Source organism: Heloderma suspectum, chromosome 1 (genome assembly GCF_057233095.1).
Source record: "Heloderma suspectum isolate Gila_16-S chromosome 1, 16-S_ref, whole genome shotgun sequence".
In the NCBI taxonomy this organism is placed as follows: domain Eukaryota; kingdom Metazoa; phylum Chordata; class Lepidosauria; order Squamata; family Helodermatidae; genus Heloderma; species Heloderma suspectum.
In genome coordinates this window covers 241,167,534-241,186,873 of record NC_139458.1, presented here as the reverse complement: position 1 = coordinate 241,186,873, position 19,340 = coordinate 241,167,534, and the positions used below count along the sequence as shown (strand labels likewise).

The window sequence follows — 19,340 nt, the reverse complement described above, 5'->3', positions numbered from 1 at the left end:
TGGGGGAGGGCTGTGTCCCTCATGTCCTGCTCATAGTGGGCTTCCCAAAGGCATCTGGTTGGCCACCATGGGAAACAGAATGCTGGATTAGAGAAGTCTTTGCTCTGATACAGCAGGGCTCTTATTTCCTTTCTAACAATTAAACTGTATGGGAATGATCCAGCCAAAGTTATGAGCTTTGAGGCTCAATTGATTTAAATGAAAGAGTCAAGCATGTGCTTAAATTTTCCCCATTGAATAAATGGGAACTAAAACTACATAACTTTGGTTGGATTGTGCTCTATGTATTTAAACCTGTCTTCTATTCTTGTCCCGGAGCTTCCGCCGCGCATTAAAAACATGGTTGTTCAGGCAGGCATTTGGGGTGGGTTAGGGTATTTTTAGAAATATGGTGTTTTTATTGTAGAATTTTATTGTTTTAAACTGTTCTGTTATATACTTTGTACACCGGCCAGAGTGGCTGGGTGACCGGCCAGATGGGTGATTAATAAATTTAATAAATAAATAAATAAATAAATAAATAAATATCTGGCTGGCTTCCTGATCGCAAGAGGTGGGAGGAGAAGAGGGAGTTCCATTCCTTCCTCCTCTCCTGCTAACAGTCCTTTGCTTTTCTACACGCTATGGGGGAAAGGATGGGAGACTTGCTGCAGGGGTGCTGTTCTCAATGGCAGCCATGTCTTTGGGATAACCTCTAGCCTCTATAAGCTGCTATGGCATGATACCTAGCATTCTTTAAAGTTCTGAGTTAAAACGTTCAGGTTTGATGGATTCAGACATTTTTGCTTCAGAGAAGTAGTCTTGGGACATCATGGACCCTGAGACCTGTTCCCTGGACTATCTCAGAAAGCAGCTACTGAATTAATTCCTCTTGCAAGCATTTTCGCACATAAAGGGGAGGAAGAATCCAAAGGAGCTATGCTTCCTTCCTCTATTCTCTGCTCTCAAGACTGTTTCCTTGCCAACATCAACAGATACCAATGATTTCTCCCTGGAAATATCATCCACTTGAGACATCCCGTCTTTGCTACTAAGCCAGGCAGTGGTCCCCTTCATGGATCACTGCCTTGTTGTGGCGAAGGGGCTTGCGTAACTCAGTGAAGCCATAAGCTATGCCGTGCAGGGCCACCCAAGACGGACAGGTCATGGCAGAGAGTTCTGACAAAATGTGGTCCACTGGAGAAGGAAATGGCAACCCACTCCAGTATTCTTGCCAAGAAAACCTCATGGAACGTATCACAAGGCTAAAAGATATGACGCCGGAAGATGAGCCCCTCAGGTCGGAAGGTGTCCAATATGCTACTGGGGAAGAGCAGAGGGTATTTCCAAGTAGCGCCAGAAAGAGTGAAGCGGCTGGGCCAAAGCCGAAAGGACGCTCAGCTGTGGATGTGCCTGGTGGTGAAAAGAAAATCACCACCAGGCACATGAACAACGTTACGGAGGTCCGTAACGTTGTTCAGGAGGCAGCAACTCAATCCATCCCAAAGAAAAAGAAATGCAAGAAAGCCAAGTGGCTGTCTGATGAGGCTTTACAAGTAGCTGAAGAAAGAAGGGAAGCGAAAAGCAAGGGAGAAAGGGGAAGATATACCCAACTGAACGCAGAGTTCCAGAGAATAGCAAGGAGAGACAAGAAGGCCTTCTTAAATGAACAATGCAAAGAAATCGAGGAAAACAACAGAATGGGAAAGACTAGAGATCTCTTCAAGAAAATTGGAGATCTCAAGGGAACGTTTTGTGCAAAGACGGGCATGATAAAGGACAAAGAAGGCAGGGACCTAACAGAAGCAGATGAGATTAAGAAGAGGTGGCAAGAATACACAGAAGAACTATACAGGAAAGATCTGAATGTCCCTGATAGCCATGATAGTGCGGTCACTGAACTTGAGCCGGACATCCTCGAGAGTGAAGTCAAGTGGGCCTTAGGAAGCATTAGTAACAACAAAGCTAGCGGAGATGACAGTATTCCAGCCGAACTATTTAAAATCCTAAAAGATGATGCTGTTAAAGTGCTGCATTCAATATGTCAACAAATCTGGAACACTCAACAGTGGCCACAAGACTGGAAAAGGTCAGTTTACATTCCAATTCCAAAGAAGGGCAACGCCAAAGAGTGTTCAAACTACCGCACAATTGCACTCATTTCACATGCCAGCAAGGTGATGCTCAAAATCCTACAAGCTAGGCTTCAGCAGTATGCGAACCGAGAACTACCGGAAGTACAAGCTGGGTTTAGAAGAGGCAGAGGAACTAGAGATCAAATCGCCAACATTCACTGGATCATGGAGAAAGCAAGAGAATTCCAGAAAAACGTCTATTTCTGCTTCATTGACTACGCTAAAGCCTTTGATTGTGTGGATCACAACAAACTGTGGCAAATTCTTAAAGTGATGGGAGTACCAGACCACCTTACCTGTCTCCTGAGAAACCTGTACGAGGGTCAAGAAGCAACAGTAAGAACCAGACATGGAACAACCGATTGGTTCAAAATTGGGAAAGGAGTACGACAAGGCTGCATATTGTCACCCTGCTTATTTAACTTATATGCAGAGTACATCATGAGAAATGCCGGGTTGGATGAATCAGAGGTCGGAATTAAGATTGCTGGGAGAATTATCAACAACCTCCGATATGCAGACGATACCACCCTAATGGGAGAAAGCGAAGAGGATCTAAAGAGCTTCTTGTTGGGGGTGAAAGAGGAGAGTGCAAAAGCTGGTTTGAAACTCCACATTAAAAAAACTAAGATCATGGCATCTGGCCCCATCACTTCCTGGCATATCGAAGGGGAAGAAATGGAAGCAGTGACAGATTTTATTTTCTTGGGGTCCATGATCACCGCAGACGGTGACTGTAGCCATGAAATTAAAAGACGCTTGCTCCTTGGGAGGAAAGCTATGGCAAACCTAGACAGCATAGTAAGAAGCAGAGACATCACCTTGCCGACAAAGGTCCGTCTAATCAAAGCTATGGTTTTCCCAGTAGTAATGTATGGCTGTGAGAGCTGGACTATAAGGAAGGCTGAGCGCCGAAGAATTGATGCTTTCGAACTGTGGTGCTGGAGAAGACTCTTACGAGTCCCCTGGACTGCAAGGAGGTCAAATCAGTCCATCCTAAAGGAAATCAACCCTGAGTGCTCATTGGAAGGACAGATACTGAAGCTGAAGCTCCAATATTTTGGCCACCTAATGCGAAGAGAAAACTCCCTGGAAAAGACCCTGATGCTGGGAAAGACTGAAGGCAAAAGGAGAAGGGGACGGCAGAGGATGAGATGGCTAGATAGCATCACGGATGCAATGAATATGAACTTGAGCACGCTCCGGGAGAGAGCGCAGGACAGGAAGGCCTGGCGTGCTATGGTCCATGGGGTCACGAAGAGTCGGACACGACTGAACGACTGAACAACAACAACAACAACAGGCAGTGGTAGACATAATGACATCACCAGGGCCGAATCTACATGGAAATGGTATGAGAAGTGTTTTCTGGTTATATCCGGATTTTCATGAAATCGCTTTGGTCCGTCAGCAGCACACAAAGCAAGAAAAGCGGAGTATACGCTACCTAAAAACCCGCTTTCACAGATCAAACTGCACTTGCTTTGCGGTTGAGTGGGCAGTCTCACCAGTAGATCTGGACATCATTAACTGCATAGATGCTGCTCAGTGAATGTGACAGGCTTGCTCCCAGCCCCTGTCCATGCTCCCCTGCTCAGGGAAGTTTAATGGAAGAGATTAATTATGTCCCTGTCGTTTACCCCACACCTCTCCCCTCCCATCTATCATTTGTCTTCATAAGTGTGCTCCGCTTCTAGAATGGTTAAATTGATAAGAAGCTGCCTGCTGTATAGTGCAAGAAAAAATAAACAGCAGAGAAGTGCCCTATATCCAAAGCACACCACTGTGAATTAGTGAGAGAGTGAAACAGCGCTATTGCGAAACAGCGTTACTGCAAAGTAGCACACAATAAAAATAAACAGCTGAGCAGGGAGCTGCAGGAGAAAGCACCAGGTGCCCTATATCCAAAGCCCACCTCTGTGGAGTAGCGAGAGGCTGAAATAGCACTATTGTGAAACAGCGCAGCAATTGCAAAATAGCACTACTGCAATTTAGTGCAAAGTAAAAATAAACAGAGGGGAAGGAAAGGGGAGCCTCAGTGGTGAAAGAGCGAAACAGCACTATTGAGAAATAGCGCTACTGCGAATTAGTGCTCATTGGCAGGAAAAGAACCCTAAGCCTGTGTCCAAAAAGCGCGCTACTGACAATAGTGGGGAAAAAAGCAATGCGGAGGGGGGATGCCCCCACCCCTTAATCAAGTCACTGCCTGGTCACAGACACACCCCAAGGCACACCCAGCATACAGGATCTAATTCGGGGGAATCGGGCAGCATGCAGCAGAGAGAGCCACATTTAAGGAAAAAAGACGCAGTAAAACAACTTTGCAAAAATATGCCGTTTTCAGGGGAAAGCTGTGGGGTTGCAGTGGAGTGGTGACAATGTCATGTGTCATGAACGACCCTGATGTGCTCTTGCTCCACACTAAATAATCCAGGTAGATTGGGCCCAGAATGAATGACCCAGAAGCAGATTATTGCCCTTTTGATTGAAGGCTGACCTCTTTCAGGTACATCTCCCTAGACAAGTATTTCAAAACCTCAATAGGTTTCAGCCCAGTGCCCCACACCCGATTGCTTGTTCTTTGGCCTAGAACCTAGGTTAGTCCTAGCTTAGCCTCCAGCTTTCATGGTATGCTCTCTCAGATTCTGATGACCGGCTACAACTAAATGCATCGCTCTGTTGCCTGCGTAGCTCTGCAGTCCAGCTATGACTAGTGGTCTGACCCATTTGCATCAGGTACAAAGGCTGCAGGTGGACTGAGGCCTTACGAGTCCCTTCATCCAGCCTGCCTCTCCTAAACTCCATCCACTGCCTTCGAAAGACAAATCCCTGGCCTGAAGGTGAGCTCTTCTCCTTTCTGCGGCCTGCTGCCTGCTGCGCTCCCTGTGCTGTTGGAAAGGCACAGTGGAATGGCAGATACTTGGCCCCTCAAGTGAACCGGGCTCAGGGGAAGCATTCTGGAAGGGTACAGGCTCAGGTTCTAAAAGCTTCTGACCACTAGCCTAAGGTTCAGTATCAGGAACCCAGTCCTGCTCCTCAGCCCCAGACAGAGCTGGCTCATCCTCCTGATTCTGAACTCAAAGCTGGGTCTGTAGGTACTCATGGCCTTACAAACTGTCAGTGGGTGCTGGCTCTTTGATTCAGTTTACTAATGGAAGGAAGCATCTTCCAGCCTCATACTTACAGGAATTACATTAGCTTGAGATGCCCAGAGAAGCAACAGACCATAATTAGCACTGAAGCGTTTTCCTTGCAAGTTCTCCAGGACATGCTGGAATAGTGTCTGTTAAAAAAAGAAAAGAACACAAACCAAAGGACAATTACACAGACTTAGGGGCTGACAATGTGTGATGAGGCCGTACTCAGAGAGAAGCCATGTTTTACTTCTGAACCTCAGCTATTTCTATAACAAGCTGACTTACAGAAGCCATTAGCAGGAACTTATTTTTAATTTGTATAGTGCATAGCACATTATTAGGTGTTTTCTAAATAATAATTAATATAAACTTTAGAAGACTTATGTGGGGTTTACCTTAGAACAGCCATCTGAAGGACTAGTTTTCTCTGCATGCAATACAACTTTTCCAAAACTGTTAAGGAGCCACTTTTTGGATTTAGACCATTTTCTATAATGGGAGAAGGAAACGTATTGAAATGCATATGATAATCTCTAAGAAGTGTAATAAAATTTCAACAGAAAATGTACATTTCAAGTGATGTTGATTTGCAGAAGTTCAAACCACAGTGGCAGACACTTGCACTGCTTTTGGACAATGCAGTCTTCAGAGTGAGCAAGCATCTTGTAATCAGGGATAGCTGAGAAGCAGGCAGCTCGACTTGAAAAAGAATCAGAAGCTGCCTCTAACACTGATGGTGCTTTATGGCCACAAATGGTGTAAAATACACCAATTACGGCTGTAATTTTCCCACAACAGGCTAATGGCAGCCACCATTAGCATATCGCGCCTTTTATAATGCCAGGGAGCTGCCCTGCAGGAAATCCGAAGGATCTGGAGAGGAGTGGTGCCGGTCCACTGCAGACTCCAGAGGTCAGATTCTTGGGCATCTGGCCTCACTGGAGACTGCAGCAGATTCCTCCAACATCCCTACTATCACCATCCCTTCTCTATTACCACTGGAGTGTTGCAAGGAGAATTGGGGAGGGGGCTCAGCTTCCTCCAGTTTTTGTGAGCAGCCCTACTTAATTTCTCTCAACATCCCTACTTGCAATGAGAAAGGAGCCAGGATCCAAATAACTCCCTAAGTATACACAATTACTTCTGTGTTCTCAATAGGCTGCTTCAGACCGGCATTAGCAAATCAAGAGCAATCCTAGGGAACGTGCACAAACACACACGCACAGAGAAGTGCAGGGCCAGCTCAAGGCACAAGGAGCTGCAGGACAAAGTGCTATGCAGACTCTGAGCATGGTGGTGCCAGTAATGGGAACAATGCAGCAGACTTTGTTTATTATGCCCCAAGTTGCTTCTCCTAGAAAAAAAAATCTTTCACTGGAATTACTGCCCCAAAGGTAAGCCACTATATGGTGAAAGGCTGGGAGAAAAGCTTTGGAGGGAGAGATATTGTCCATGGTATAACATGGGCTATTTCTAAAATGTCCCAGGCTCAATATTGTTTTTACAGTCTCAATTTGACATAGTTTGGATACATTTAGGAATATGAGCATCATTGATCATAGGGCCATCTGGAGTTGAGAATGGTGAATATCTGGCACTGAGGTCAACCAAGCTGACATAATCTTACCATTATTTGAAAGCCCAATGATATGCCCACCATATGGGTATAAATCCCTACTACATAGATATTTTTATTACACTTATATTCCACCTTTCCTCCATGATGGAACTGAAGGTAGTGTACATGGGGTTCCTAGGCACTGACCACACCAAGACCAGCTTAGCTTCAGCAAGGTAGCTGTTTCATGTGCCCTCAGACTATGCTTCCTAACTTCTAAATGCACTGTGAAAAATTAATGTTCCCTCCAATATGGTTCTACAGTGTATTGTATTTATTATTCCCAGGATCCACAGAGCTCTGGATAGTACTTCCAGATATGCACTAAGGGTGGCCAGGTTACCTGTTCTGTCTGCTGACCTTCACTGGAGGGTGCTCTGGAGGGGCTTCTGAATCTCAACTTTTCAGGATGGATGGGTAGTATGAAGGGGACAGGGCTCAGACGCCCTAATGGATGTGTAGAAGCTCTTTGCACCACCCTTTGAGTCCTGACCAATATGTTTAGTGCTCTCATAATCTTTCATGTTCCCAGTTTTTTAGTTTCCATTTTGTTTATGATCAAGTGAACTGAGATTCCCTTCTCAGTCTCTCTCAAACGTAGTTTCTTTCTCACCAGTCTCTCTTTTTTACTTGAAGTGAGAATTGTTCATTCTCCCACTAAACGACAGCATTTTTTTTAAGTGCTCAGCTTCTGTTTCCAATTATAGTTAAGACCACTTTGAGCCTAATTTGATCCTATTTAAGCAAATTCAACACATCACACTAAGCTGACTCTCTGCTCACACCTTTTCACAGAATGTAAGATGAAATGTTTGTTGCCGTGCAGACACAGCAAATCAAATGTGAATTTGGGGTATATTGGTTAGGTACACCAACTACCTACTACAAGTTGGATTCCTGCATTGAGCAGGGGGTTGGATTCGATGGCCTTGTAGGCCCCTTCCAACCCTACTATTCTATGATTCTAAGTACAGTCCTAGATCTAACAGCTATGGGATTATGCCAGTTGAATTGAAAGTATGGTATTTTGTAAGTGGTCTATGGGTTAAAAACGTAATATTGTAGACATAATTAACAGGAATCTGAGGACAGTCAAAGCTAAAACATTATCTTCTGGATACAATTATACCGTAAAACAGAAACATTACTCCTTTACTTCATAAAATATTCAGGAAGCTGGGTGGCATATTCAAAGTTGTCATCAAAGTTCTGAAAGTGCTCTTCAAACTCCTTGATATTATCCCTTGTTGTCAGACACATGTCCTTTCCAAACAGGATGTTCACTACTGCTGGGAACATGATATGCCTGTGACGGGAGAAAAAATATAGTTACAGACAAAAGGAAAATAATTTCAGAATCTATTTAGAATTTTTTGTAACGGAATCTACTTAGAATATTTTAGAATCTTTTTAGTCAGTTGTTGCACAAAACCAGTAAAAGTAAAAAGTAACTATAAACCAGTAAAATAAGTAAAAAGTAGTGAGATACCTTCTAGAGCTGGCGTGGGGAACTGTTTAGCCTCTGGGGGCCAGATTGCTCTCAGCCTCACCATCTCTCAAAGCCTCCCTCAAAGCCTCTTGCCCTCTGCAAAGCCCCACTCCTAACATCATATCGCAATTTCTCTTCATTTCCCTTTGTGCCGAGAGCTCCCTGCCAGACTGCGCATGAAGGAAAAAGCATTTTTCTTCATGAACAGACAGACAGGAAGTGATCCCTGCCTGTCTCTGCACAGAGGAAAACTATTTCTCCTCCATACAGAGAGAAACAAGGAGCTCCCTGGGTGGATCTATACGGGGCATTTATTCCGGTGCTACTGCGCCTCACACGTCGGCATGACACATGATGTAACCCCCGACCTGCATAAATCCTGGGTTTTCAAGCAGTGAAAACCGCATTTTTGCAAAGTCATTTTATGATGCATTTTCCTGTTACTCCGGCTTCAGTGCAGTTTGGGAGTCTTTGTGACCTCAGCTTGTGATACTGGCTTCAGTGGTGGCTGGGGGGAGCAGAGCTGCAAGGAGGAAGGGAAAGTTGTATCAGCAATGGGTGGACCTGAGGAGAGGAATTGGCTTCACCCTCTGCTAAGCGTGTTATGTTTTTCCCCAAATGAGCCTTACTCTCCAGAAAGTCAGCAGGCTGCTGACTTTCCTTTTTTTTAAATCTCCCCTTCTGTGGAGGTACGCATATTCGCGTAAGATTAATGGCCTCAAGGAACAACTAGCTGAGAAGTAAATCACACTGACTCCAATTGCAGTTACTCAGAACACGAGGGGAGGGGGGAGGATTGGGAATTGCTTTGCCTTTTGTTTTAAATCTCTGCTTATCTGCTGCTGAGAACCTGCACATAAGTTTAATGACTTAAAAAAAAGAAAAGAAGGAACCACCCCCACCAGGCTCTTGTTGGCCACTTATCTCAGTTTCCAAAAGAGAGAGGAAGATTTTGTGTCTCTTTCCATGGAGTTTGGGCACCAAGAACAGGGCGAGAGTGAACAACAGTGATGATCTTCTGAATTTTAATATGGGTCCTTTGTGCTGATTTTAGCTATTTCGTGATCGGTGGGGTGGCAGCTGAGAAGTGGGGAGAGAGAAGATCACTTTGCCTTTTCCAGCAATCCCCTAATCCCCCCCCCCCCCGACACATCTACACAGTCTGGAGAGTTTTGGCTGGATGACGCCGGGGCTGGGCTGGCAGCCGTTTCCCAGTGTGGGGCTGATCTCTTGGCGAGCCCTAGACTGGGTGGCAGCAACCAGGAGCCGCACATTCTGTTGATTGTGTATGGGTGCCATTTCTAAGGTGTGTCATGGCACTTCAGGGCTTGGAACGGGCTGCGTCAACGTTAGCAGGCTGGAGGGAGGGAGGGAGAGGGAAGAAAAGAAATAATGTGGTTTCTCCTGATGTTTGCCCGGCAACAGTGGTCTTTCCCCAGGCATACACTGCATTAGCTGCCAACGTGTGCCATGGGAAGAGAAAATCCAAAATGATGAAAAACCAGTTTTAAACGGAATCACCTAAGAAAGTGTGTCCATGTAAATGGGGCCCCTGTCTCCCTGTATTTTCCTCCATCATTGCTTTTAACTCCATGCAGGTAAGGCAGAGAAGTGCTGGAGGAAAATGTTATTTTTCCTCTGTATAGAGAGGGAGTTTCTTGCCTGTCTGTGCATGGAGGAAAATGCTTTTCCCCTCCATGCACAGACAGAAAGGGACTAATCTCTCCCTGCCTCTCCATGCATGGAGGAAATGCTTTTCTAGCAGGGAGAAGATTCCCCACTGTTAGCACTGCTTAGTAACTGGAGATAACAGCAGGGATTCCCCTGCGTTCTGCTTCCCTTCCCAATTAGGAGGGCAAGTGGGCCACAGAATCCCCACTATCAGCAGGGATTTCTCTCCCAACTGGCCTCCAAGGGGGTGGGGTATGTGGAGGTGGCCACAGGCTAAAGGTTCCCCATTCCTGTTCTAGTAGATCCTTTGCTGCTGTTGTGGGATGGGTCCACAGAGATGTCTTAGTAAGACTCTGTATCTTCCAAAAAACTCTACCCTTTTCATTCTGCTTTATGATGAAGTTTAGTATCTCCAAAGATTGTGCCTTTCCATGACAAAAGGGGTCAGTCTAATACAAAATGCAAATGATCTTAGATTATTTAGACAGAATTCCTTGGAGTCCACTGTATTTTGCATCTGTGCAGAAGAATCAGTACATAGTCAAATTGGTCCAATGTATAAATATATATTATGGTATATGGAATTTGTACTGATTAACTGTTGAATGGCCAGTTCCACCACATAGCAATGACTTGTCCAGGTGAGTAATTCTAGAATGATCCTGGGCATTAGACCAGCTTCTTTGCTCTTTGGAAGAGCCATACTTTCAAATTAGTCAGAAGGAATATATTAGTAGGACTCTTTACTACAATGTAATTTGGAATGCCCTTTCCTTAGGAGGTGCCACTGTTGGGGTTATAATGTCCTTACTCCTCAAGTTCCCTCCCTCCTTCCCTTGCAATGTTTAATTTGTATTTATTCTCCTTGAAACTATGACTTACGGTTTATACAAAAGCTTTATTTATGTTTAATGAAAAGCATGGCTATTGTACCTGGTTTGTAAAATCACCTACCTTATGAGGTCTCTAAGCATCTCTGTTCCCTCAAGACCTAAATCCTCCATGTGTTTCTGTAATTCCTGACAGAGACTCCCAGACAACAGATGTAGATTAGAGATAGACAGTCTTCCCTTCATCATGATATAAAGCCTACTCCTATTCCTGTAAAAGATTTCTTCAGGAACTGAAACTTAAAAAAACACATTTTAAAAAGGAAACAGAATAAGCTTTAACGTCACTCTTAAATTACCTAGAATCTGCAAACATCATGGTCAGTTTTGTTTCTAGATGTAAAAAAATGTCCAGAGATAGAAACATGTAATACTGGTTGATGGATACTGGTGACGTTGTTTTAATCTCTGCTGCCTTTGGCCAGTCTGTTTATGAAAAAAAAATGGAAACCTACAGGCCATCTATTTCCCACATGGTTCAAGGGACATGGCAGTCTTTTGTTGGTTCTTTGTACCAGATTACCAACAGTGCTCCATCAGTGTAGTGTGAATAAGGGCATTATACCTTCCTACGAAGCCACTTACCCCCTCCACACTAAATTCATACACGTGCGTGCGCAGGGGGCTAAAGAAAGGGGGGGGACACCTCCAACTGGCTAGTAAAAATTACAGCTGTGCGCAAATGGCCTCTCACAATTCTCCACCCCATTTGTGAGCGGAGAAACTACTAAAAGATGTGACTGGACTGCATGGTTCATTTATTTTTATTTTATTACAATGTAATATATGTTTTTGCTTCATTATGTGATTCTTATATACCGAATAGAAAATTGCTATGATAAAGAAAACATTTTTTAAAGTTGTGATTGGATACATTTAAAATTTGGTCCAATTATAATTGAAATGGGCTTCAGGGTTTTTTTTTTAAAACATATTAATACAATTTGTATCCTTCCACATCTCCAAGGAGCTCAGGATGGCACGTGTAGGGTTAACCCTTCCCCTTAAGCCTGTGAAGTATGTTAGGCTGAAAAATGTCAGCTAGCCCAAGTTTACCCAGTAACCTCCATGTTTAAACAAGGATTTGAATGCAGTTCTCACTGTCTAATGTCCAACAATATAGAATGTTTGGACTGAAACAGACATGACTTGGAAGGCCTGTGAGCAGATTATCTAACATGTTTATTTTATTTTTACTTTAAAGCAGTTATGCAGAGCACTGATTTTTATAGAGTAGTGGTGATGGGGGAAGGGTGATGAACCCTTCTTTCCACACTGATTTACCCATCTAAATTACCCCCATGAAGCTGCTTTTCAGCAGAAAAACAGGAAGCCATGTAGTGCCTGTACTATCTCTGTTAAGGGTAATAGCTGCTTTAAGGCTAACAGCAACAGGGAGGTTAATTTAAATGTGGAAACATTTAAATTAAATGTTAAATGTGTGTGTGTGTTAGTTGAACACTTCTTCCCCCAACACCATTGTTCCAATCACAACTGGAGCCCCCAAAGGTGCTTAAACATAAAAATTAAAGCATCTTAAGATCTCCCACATCACATCTGTTCTAGCCCTTAGTCTACTGTGATAGAAAAACAAACATCTTTCCACTGAAATTAAATATAATTTATCTACCTGCATGCTGGACAGATTGTTGTACTGCCTGCTCAAAATCTGTATCTTTAGATGTACAAAATGCCTGAAATCCTTCTTCGTCAGTAACAAATGTATACCGTTTTCCCAGCACATACACAGTGAATACTGGTCCATACTGCAACATATAGTGTAAAAATGCAAGTAGTTTCAATACAGCTACACTTTAATGCAAAATGAATGTAACAAAATGAGCATGATTTTCACTGGACATGCATCCCTAGGGCAGTTCTGACATGGTGAAGTTGTCCATTTGAACCTCATCAAGCAATCTGGCATACAAAAGTAATTTTAATTATGATCTTTTTCAGACTGAAATATGTGGCAAGATACACATATTTGCTCAACCATTTTGGGTGAACCCAACCTGTGGTCTAATTCTAAGGGTGCCTCCAGACAGAGGGCTCCTAGCGCTACCAATCAAAAGACACTGTGCAGCTATAGTGTCTTTCCCTCCTTAATGAACTCTGGTAAGAAAAAAAAGATCTGGGGTCTCATATGGGGTTGTTCCATAACCATCAAGACCAATAATTTGTCTTTAAAAACTTAAAATCTAAGATTTGGTGTGCTTAACTAAGATCTGGCATTCTAAGCTAACCAGTACACCATTTTAAAGAAAAAATTAAAACGTTACAGTGGTGTAACACTTCTATAAGGTTCAGCTGAAGTTTCCAAAAAGTAAACAAGCTTTCAAGTTAATTAAAATTCTTCTTTCAGGCTGGATGTCAAGGGGGAAATGTGGTGAGAGTAAGCCTGCAGTTCATAATAGAATCATAACATTATAACCCTCATTACAAGCAATGGTCATGTTTTGAATCAATGTGTGAACTGGGACTGGGGTCACACTGGGGTCTTGCCTCCAACACCATACACACTGGTGTGCTCCACCCCTTGGCATCTGCATGTTCAGAATAACAACTGCAGTGAGGAAGCCTGCATGCATACTGCTTTACACACAAGTGCATCTGTGCAATCTGGGATCCTTGTCTGATCAGATTTCTAGATTGTGTGGAAGCCTTCTGGTGTACGGCTGTCTGTGCATAGGGTTCCTTGCTGCATATCTGCTTACACTGAAAATACTAACACTAGGAGGAGGGGCAAGCCAGTGTGTGCAGCCTCAAGTGCAGGAGTAGTTGGTGCAGCCCCGCTCATGCTGTAAGCATTTCTTATGAAGGGGGCTATAGAATTATAGGCAAACTTATAGGGCTACCCCTTGTTCAATGCAGGAAATCCATAGTTAGAGCATCCCCAACAGATGGCTGTCCAGCCTCTGCTTGAAGACCTCCAGCAAGGGTGAGCTCACCATCTAGGTAACTATCAAACGGATAGTTTTAAGGCCATTCAATCCAGTCCTGCCCTCTGGGGCAACAGACAGCACATTTCTATGTGACAATGCTTCAAGTATTTTAAGAGTGCTATCATATTCCCCACCCCACCGCCCCGGTCTTCTTTTCTTCAGGCTAAACATACCCTGTTTCATACCCTGGAAACATACCTTTCCTCACAGAATCTACCTTCATGCCCCCAATTCAAATACCCCCTCTCAACCTCCTATTAGCCACAGAGAGGGAAACTGACAAACTTAAGAGCTTGTCAATAAGATGTCCTCTTGCAGGGAGATTAAACTGGTGTGGGGCAAAGAGCTAGCCCCCCCCTCCCCATGCACTGTGGGCTGCTTTTTGAACAAGGAAAAGATGTTGGGCGCTCTAAACATGGAGCTTCCATGTCTAGCTGGACCCTAAGATGTTAAACCCTCCAAAAGGATTTAGTTTTCCAGAGGTTTCCAGATTTAGTTTTCTAGTCTCTTGCTCAGCTTTCCATAGAATCTAGAATAATATATGTTTAGCTGCAAGGGGAAAAGGTCATCCAAGCTATTTGCAATTTCTCCTTTTTTGTTACATTTTGGTATAAGCGATAATTTCTCTTCCATGGACACTTGGGATGCAAAAGATTGCATTGTAGAAAATACATATTTCAATCAGTTCTGTGGTGTTTTGTTCATTTTGGTTTGGTCAGAGGTGTATTAACTTAGAGAATATACCTACTAACATATTACTGTCAGCTGAGTACCAGGATCCAGAAGCATTCAAGTCAAAGGAGGCTTCTCCTGATCTAAGAATGAACTCTTACTCCATAAAATAGAGAAGTCAAGCCTGGAGGAGCCAGCACAGCTTGAAGGCCAATTTGCAGTGGAAGTGCCTTGCAGTGATTCTGATTTAGAACCAGAGGAATTTGCAGACATCTTTGATCTTTGTGATTTAGCTGAGGAGGGCATTCCCACATATTAGACATGGGAAACCTCTGGCCCACATGGATTCCCCACCTGACACACCAGCTTCTTCCCCAGGTCCTGCCCTCTCTCCCAGCAAGGAAAAGCTCCTTTTCTTGGAAAGAAGAGCTTCTGTCTGCTGAGCACTGAAAAACACTCCATTTCTCAGTGCTCAACAGGGAACACTTATCTCTGATCAGTTGCTGACTGGAGAAAAGAGCTTTTCCCTGATGGGAGAGGGGAGCAGGGCCTGGGAAGGAAGCTGCTGAGTAATTCAGTCCTGCTTACTTCTAAGTAGACATGGAAAAGCTTGATATTTGGGCTATTTGACAGTGCTGCTAAGTGATTCAGTCCTGCTTCTTTCCGAGTACACATGCAGAGGCTTGACCTGCTTTCTCCCAAGTAAGCTTAAAATTGGTAAGAATAAAATTTTTACCCTGCCCATTCTGCCTTTTGCCACACCCACTTCACATCTGGCCATTCCCACAGACCTTTCCCAGATTGGAATTTGGCCTTTGGGCTGAAAATGGTTCCTGACCCATGCCATATAGTGTAACAAATAAATAAGATGTCATGTTCTGACTCCAAGTGTGAATCCACAGAACATCATGGACATCTGAGAGTGGCTTAGTCAAATAGTAAACATCAGGCTGGAGTTCTAGGACCTCAGATAACGCCACGCAGACAACTTGCTCTGACAAAATCTAGATTTCAACTGAGGCCATGTATCCCTCTTGGATCAGATTACCACTCCCAGGTTGGGCCCTACTCCTGAATAATGGAAAGACTTAAGAGGGGGAGTCCTCTGGCTTGCAGCCTAGCACCCTGTTGCCTCCCAGTCAACTCCTGCTTTGTGTGTTGCCTCTGTTGGCAAGCAGGCACTGGGGAGCATAGGGGCCCTGGTATAGTGACGACACATCTATGAGAAGTGTGTGGCTCAAGGGGGCGTTGCCTCTGGGAGTCTGAGGTCAGGGGTATCTGGCTGACAGGTTCCAGGTCCAGATTGGTGGTGAGGCCTGAGCCTGGGTTTATAACTTCCATGGCTTGAGCATCTGAGCCTCCTGAGCTAATTGGCTCCTCCTCCTCTGTGTCAGAGTCCTGGTCACTTGGGTTCATGACTCCTCAGGTCAACCAGACCCTGAGTAATAAAGCCATCACTGGCAGGCAGAATCTCTCATCAGATTCCAAAGAAAATTATCTTAAACGAAGGAGACATGAATATGCATCTGTCAGACCCTACTACTGGAAAGTCTGATTTTTCAAGCTGGCTTTTCTAATGCACATTAGCCTATATCAACATATTTCCCTCCAAAATTCCAAAGTTGATTCTTAGGATTCTCACAAGTGGGGCCATGCAACAAAATGTTGTGGTATGGAGTACTTCTGTTCAGGATTCCAGCCAGCCACACCAGGATACTCCTATTCCCCCTCTCCATTTTCTGTTTCTCTTTTCTAACTGTCAATATTCCGTGGCTGCTGAGCATGCTCAGTCCTCATCGAGATGTGTTTTGAGGGGTTCTTAAAACTATTTTTTAAACTGCAAATCTCGGGGTCACATGGGGAAATTTTCCTTGTGTGCTTTGAATTTTTTTCAATGTAAGTTAAGGAGGGGGAAATCTATTAGATAGCTATTTTTGACACTTATCTGGGAGCAAATCACATTGAACCGCTGTATTTACTCTTGAGTAGGCCCACACAAGATCCTGCAGAAAAGGGGCAGCTTATGTTGGCTCCCTCTGTGGCACTATTTAGGGAAGGGATATGCAGGGTAGGCCTGGAAGGGGGATATGCAGAAATAGACTGATAGAAAACATTATGAATATTGTATGGCCATGAAAAGCTAGTAAGTAAATTGGTAAGGCTGACAAATAAGCCTTACCACAAATAAGACAAGTAACAGCAGCAACAACCCTCAGTGGGGTGTGTGCACACTCTGTTATTCCCACATTGCTTTAATTAAAAGTGTTTTGCACAATACAGAAACCTCTTACTTCTCTGTGCACTTTATCCTTCCTTGCCTCCTCCCACCCATTTCACTCTCTGTTTTCTGTCTCCCTTCCTCCTAATTTTTCTTGCCTGGATATATGCCTAATTTGGGGATTTTTCAAAACAATTAAAAAAAAACCCCAATGTGTTGGCCTGAGCATGCAGAGTCTTGCGCATGGGTGGTGCCTTTTGGTTACACAAGTATCGGCACTCAAGGCTGAAGATGGGAAACAGGAAATATTACATAAAGCAGCCTTCCCCAACCTAGTCTTCTCCAAATGTGCCAGACTACAACTCCCATCATGTCCAGCCAGCATGGCCACGTATCTGGAGGGCACCAGGTTGGGGAAGGCTGATGTAAAATCTCTGAAGAATACTGCTTTTAAAAAAATGTTGACTACTTTACAATAAAATGGTAAAACGTGCAAATTATACAAACCACATATTTGAAAATATACTGCTTTGAAAATACTCATCTCATATTTTTAAAACCCCTCCTATAATTCTTATTTAATTAACTGTAGCTACAATGACCAGCTTCTTTTCTTCTATAAGAGTTATTGCCATGTTGCCAAGCTGCTCTGGAACAGTGCGCTAAACTTTTTAGTTGCTAAGATACTAAAGGAAAGTACAATTAGAAGCACTCATTCTTAAATGGGCAAAATAACCCTTTTGTTGAATCTTTGTGGACATGACCCACATTCCAGCATTAATATGCAACTTTAGGTTCTATCAAAAACATTTTATCTTTTGTATATAAATTAGAATGCAATTCATATCCTCTTGGAACATGGCATAGTGCACTTGACATCTCTTAAAATCCAAGTTTTTTAAGCATATACTGAGGCAGTAAATCAAAGCAGTCTTACTGGTGATAATGTATACCCTCTCTGAAGTTATAAGGTTTTATATTAAAAGGAGTTAAGCTATATGTACACAAATCCTAACAGTGGGCAATTTTCAAGTCCCTTACTTCAGAATAGTTCCAGTGAGGCAACTGGCGATGCTCTGAAACTGCAGCTTGAAGATTTCTACCAGTGCATAATTTACATTGCATGGGAAAGCACTCAACAGCTACGTTCTCGATTTGTTCCTTGTGATGCAGTTATTTTTCAATGGAGTTTAAACCAGGACAAGAAAATTGTATTGTAACTAGCATGTCACTTTGCAACTACATATATTCACAGCATGAAAACATAATTTTTCCAACTAATTTTAAGCAGAAATGGTGCACATAAGGGAAGAAATTCAGTTTCCCTGCACAGGTTATAACATAAATCATAAATTGAAAAACTGTGCTCCTTCCTACATGTACATTTTCATTGCAATTTCATGTATTGCTTAGTGAAAACCAAGCAAAAGAGATTACCTGAAGCAGTTCATTCCTTTTTTTTTTTTTTAAGTAAGCAATTCAGTAATTATGGTAATCAGAAGTCTGTTCTGATGAAATATGAAGAAATGGCTACTCAGAATTAGCTCTTTGATACGGTTGTGGCAATTGCTTTTGTTACACATTCAGTGATGTGTTGGTTTATGGAAAATCTCCTCCAAAATTAGGCATGCTTTTAATGAACTCAGAGTACATTGCCATGATGATATAACCCATAGAAGGAAAGCAGTATGCATTGTCCATGCAAACAAATAAAAGTTTCAGCACTTTTCTCTCAGTATGTTCTTGTATCAAAGTAATTAATATTGTATAATTAATACCTTGACAGTGATCTTAATACAAAACGTATTGGACCTGGCTAATGCAAGAGGCTTCTTTTATTTAGCTCAGTCCTTTTCATCCTTTACACTCCCTCCCTTTCGACTGTCCCTCACAATTATTACCTTGAGTCTGGCTTGCTCTATGAACTCCAGGGGAGCTCTCCCAAATTGGAAAGCTGCTCCTAGCCAAGGGATCCAGCCGCAGATGCAAGGTGGTTCGTTATAGTTTCTGGACTGAAACAAAACCAACGTGACAACAAACCCTATGACCACTGTTAACAGTAGAGCAACAGCTACGTCCATCTTGTTTCCTTCAAAACTTGCTGCTTTTCTGACGCTGGCTGCCACTGTTGCTCCAAGTAACTTAAGTGCAATATAAAAAGTCTCTTTTTCACAATGCTGCCTCCTTGTGGATGCTATGACAAAACCACAGTCAAATGTCATAGTCAAGCCTGCCCTTGGGAGGACCTGAAGGATTTTTGTTCTCAAAAATGGACTTTTGTTCTGTCTGGAAAGATCTACTTACAGCCAGATTTTAAAAATTTTCCTTGTCCAGAAAGTGGCTATTGTGTCATTCACTGCAAGCCATCAATACTGCCATTTTCAGAAACTGTGAGCTATTCTGTTCAAAATAATGAAAACAGACCATAGCTTAACTGTGCATGTATGGTAGAAATACAAGACATTCACAAGCTATATTTGCCTTATGTCCAGTCTTCAAACATTGCAGTCCATTTTCCTTGGCATTTTTGATAGCAAAATATTTTTTGCTATCACTTATGCTACATTTGTACAAGTGTAGCTGCTT

The 19,340-nt window shown here is 43.1% G+C and overlaps 1 protein-coding gene across 3 annotated transcripts in view; it reads right to left on the bottom strand.

The window, feature by feature from the left end:
* Positions 1-18,912, bottom strand: part of CYP39A1 (cytochrome P450 family 39 subfamily A member 1) — a 38,211-nt gene extending 19,299 nt beyond the window's left edge. For all 3 annotated transcript variants that reach the window (XR_014786012.1, XM_084821770.1, XM_084821783.1), the window contains exons 1-6: positions 18,656-18,912; positions 12,550-12,685; positions 10,984-11,158; positions 8,026-8,175; positions 5,647-5,740; positions 5,299-5,397 (exon numbers count right to left, since the gene is read on the bottom strand). Coding sequence is in view for 2 of the 3 variants with exons in the window: in XM_084821770.1 (XP_084677896.1) it covers positions 5,299-5,397; positions 5,647-5,740; positions 8,026-8,175; positions 10,984-11,158; positions 12,550-12,685; positions 18,656-18,835 (834 nt within the window). In the remaining variant the exon portion in view is untranslated. The remainder of the gene's footprint in view (positions 1-5,298; positions 5,398-5,646; positions 5,741-8,025; positions 8,176-10,983; positions 11,159-12,549; positions 12,686-18,655) is intronic.
* Positions 18,913-19,340: the final 428 nt, after the last annotated feature.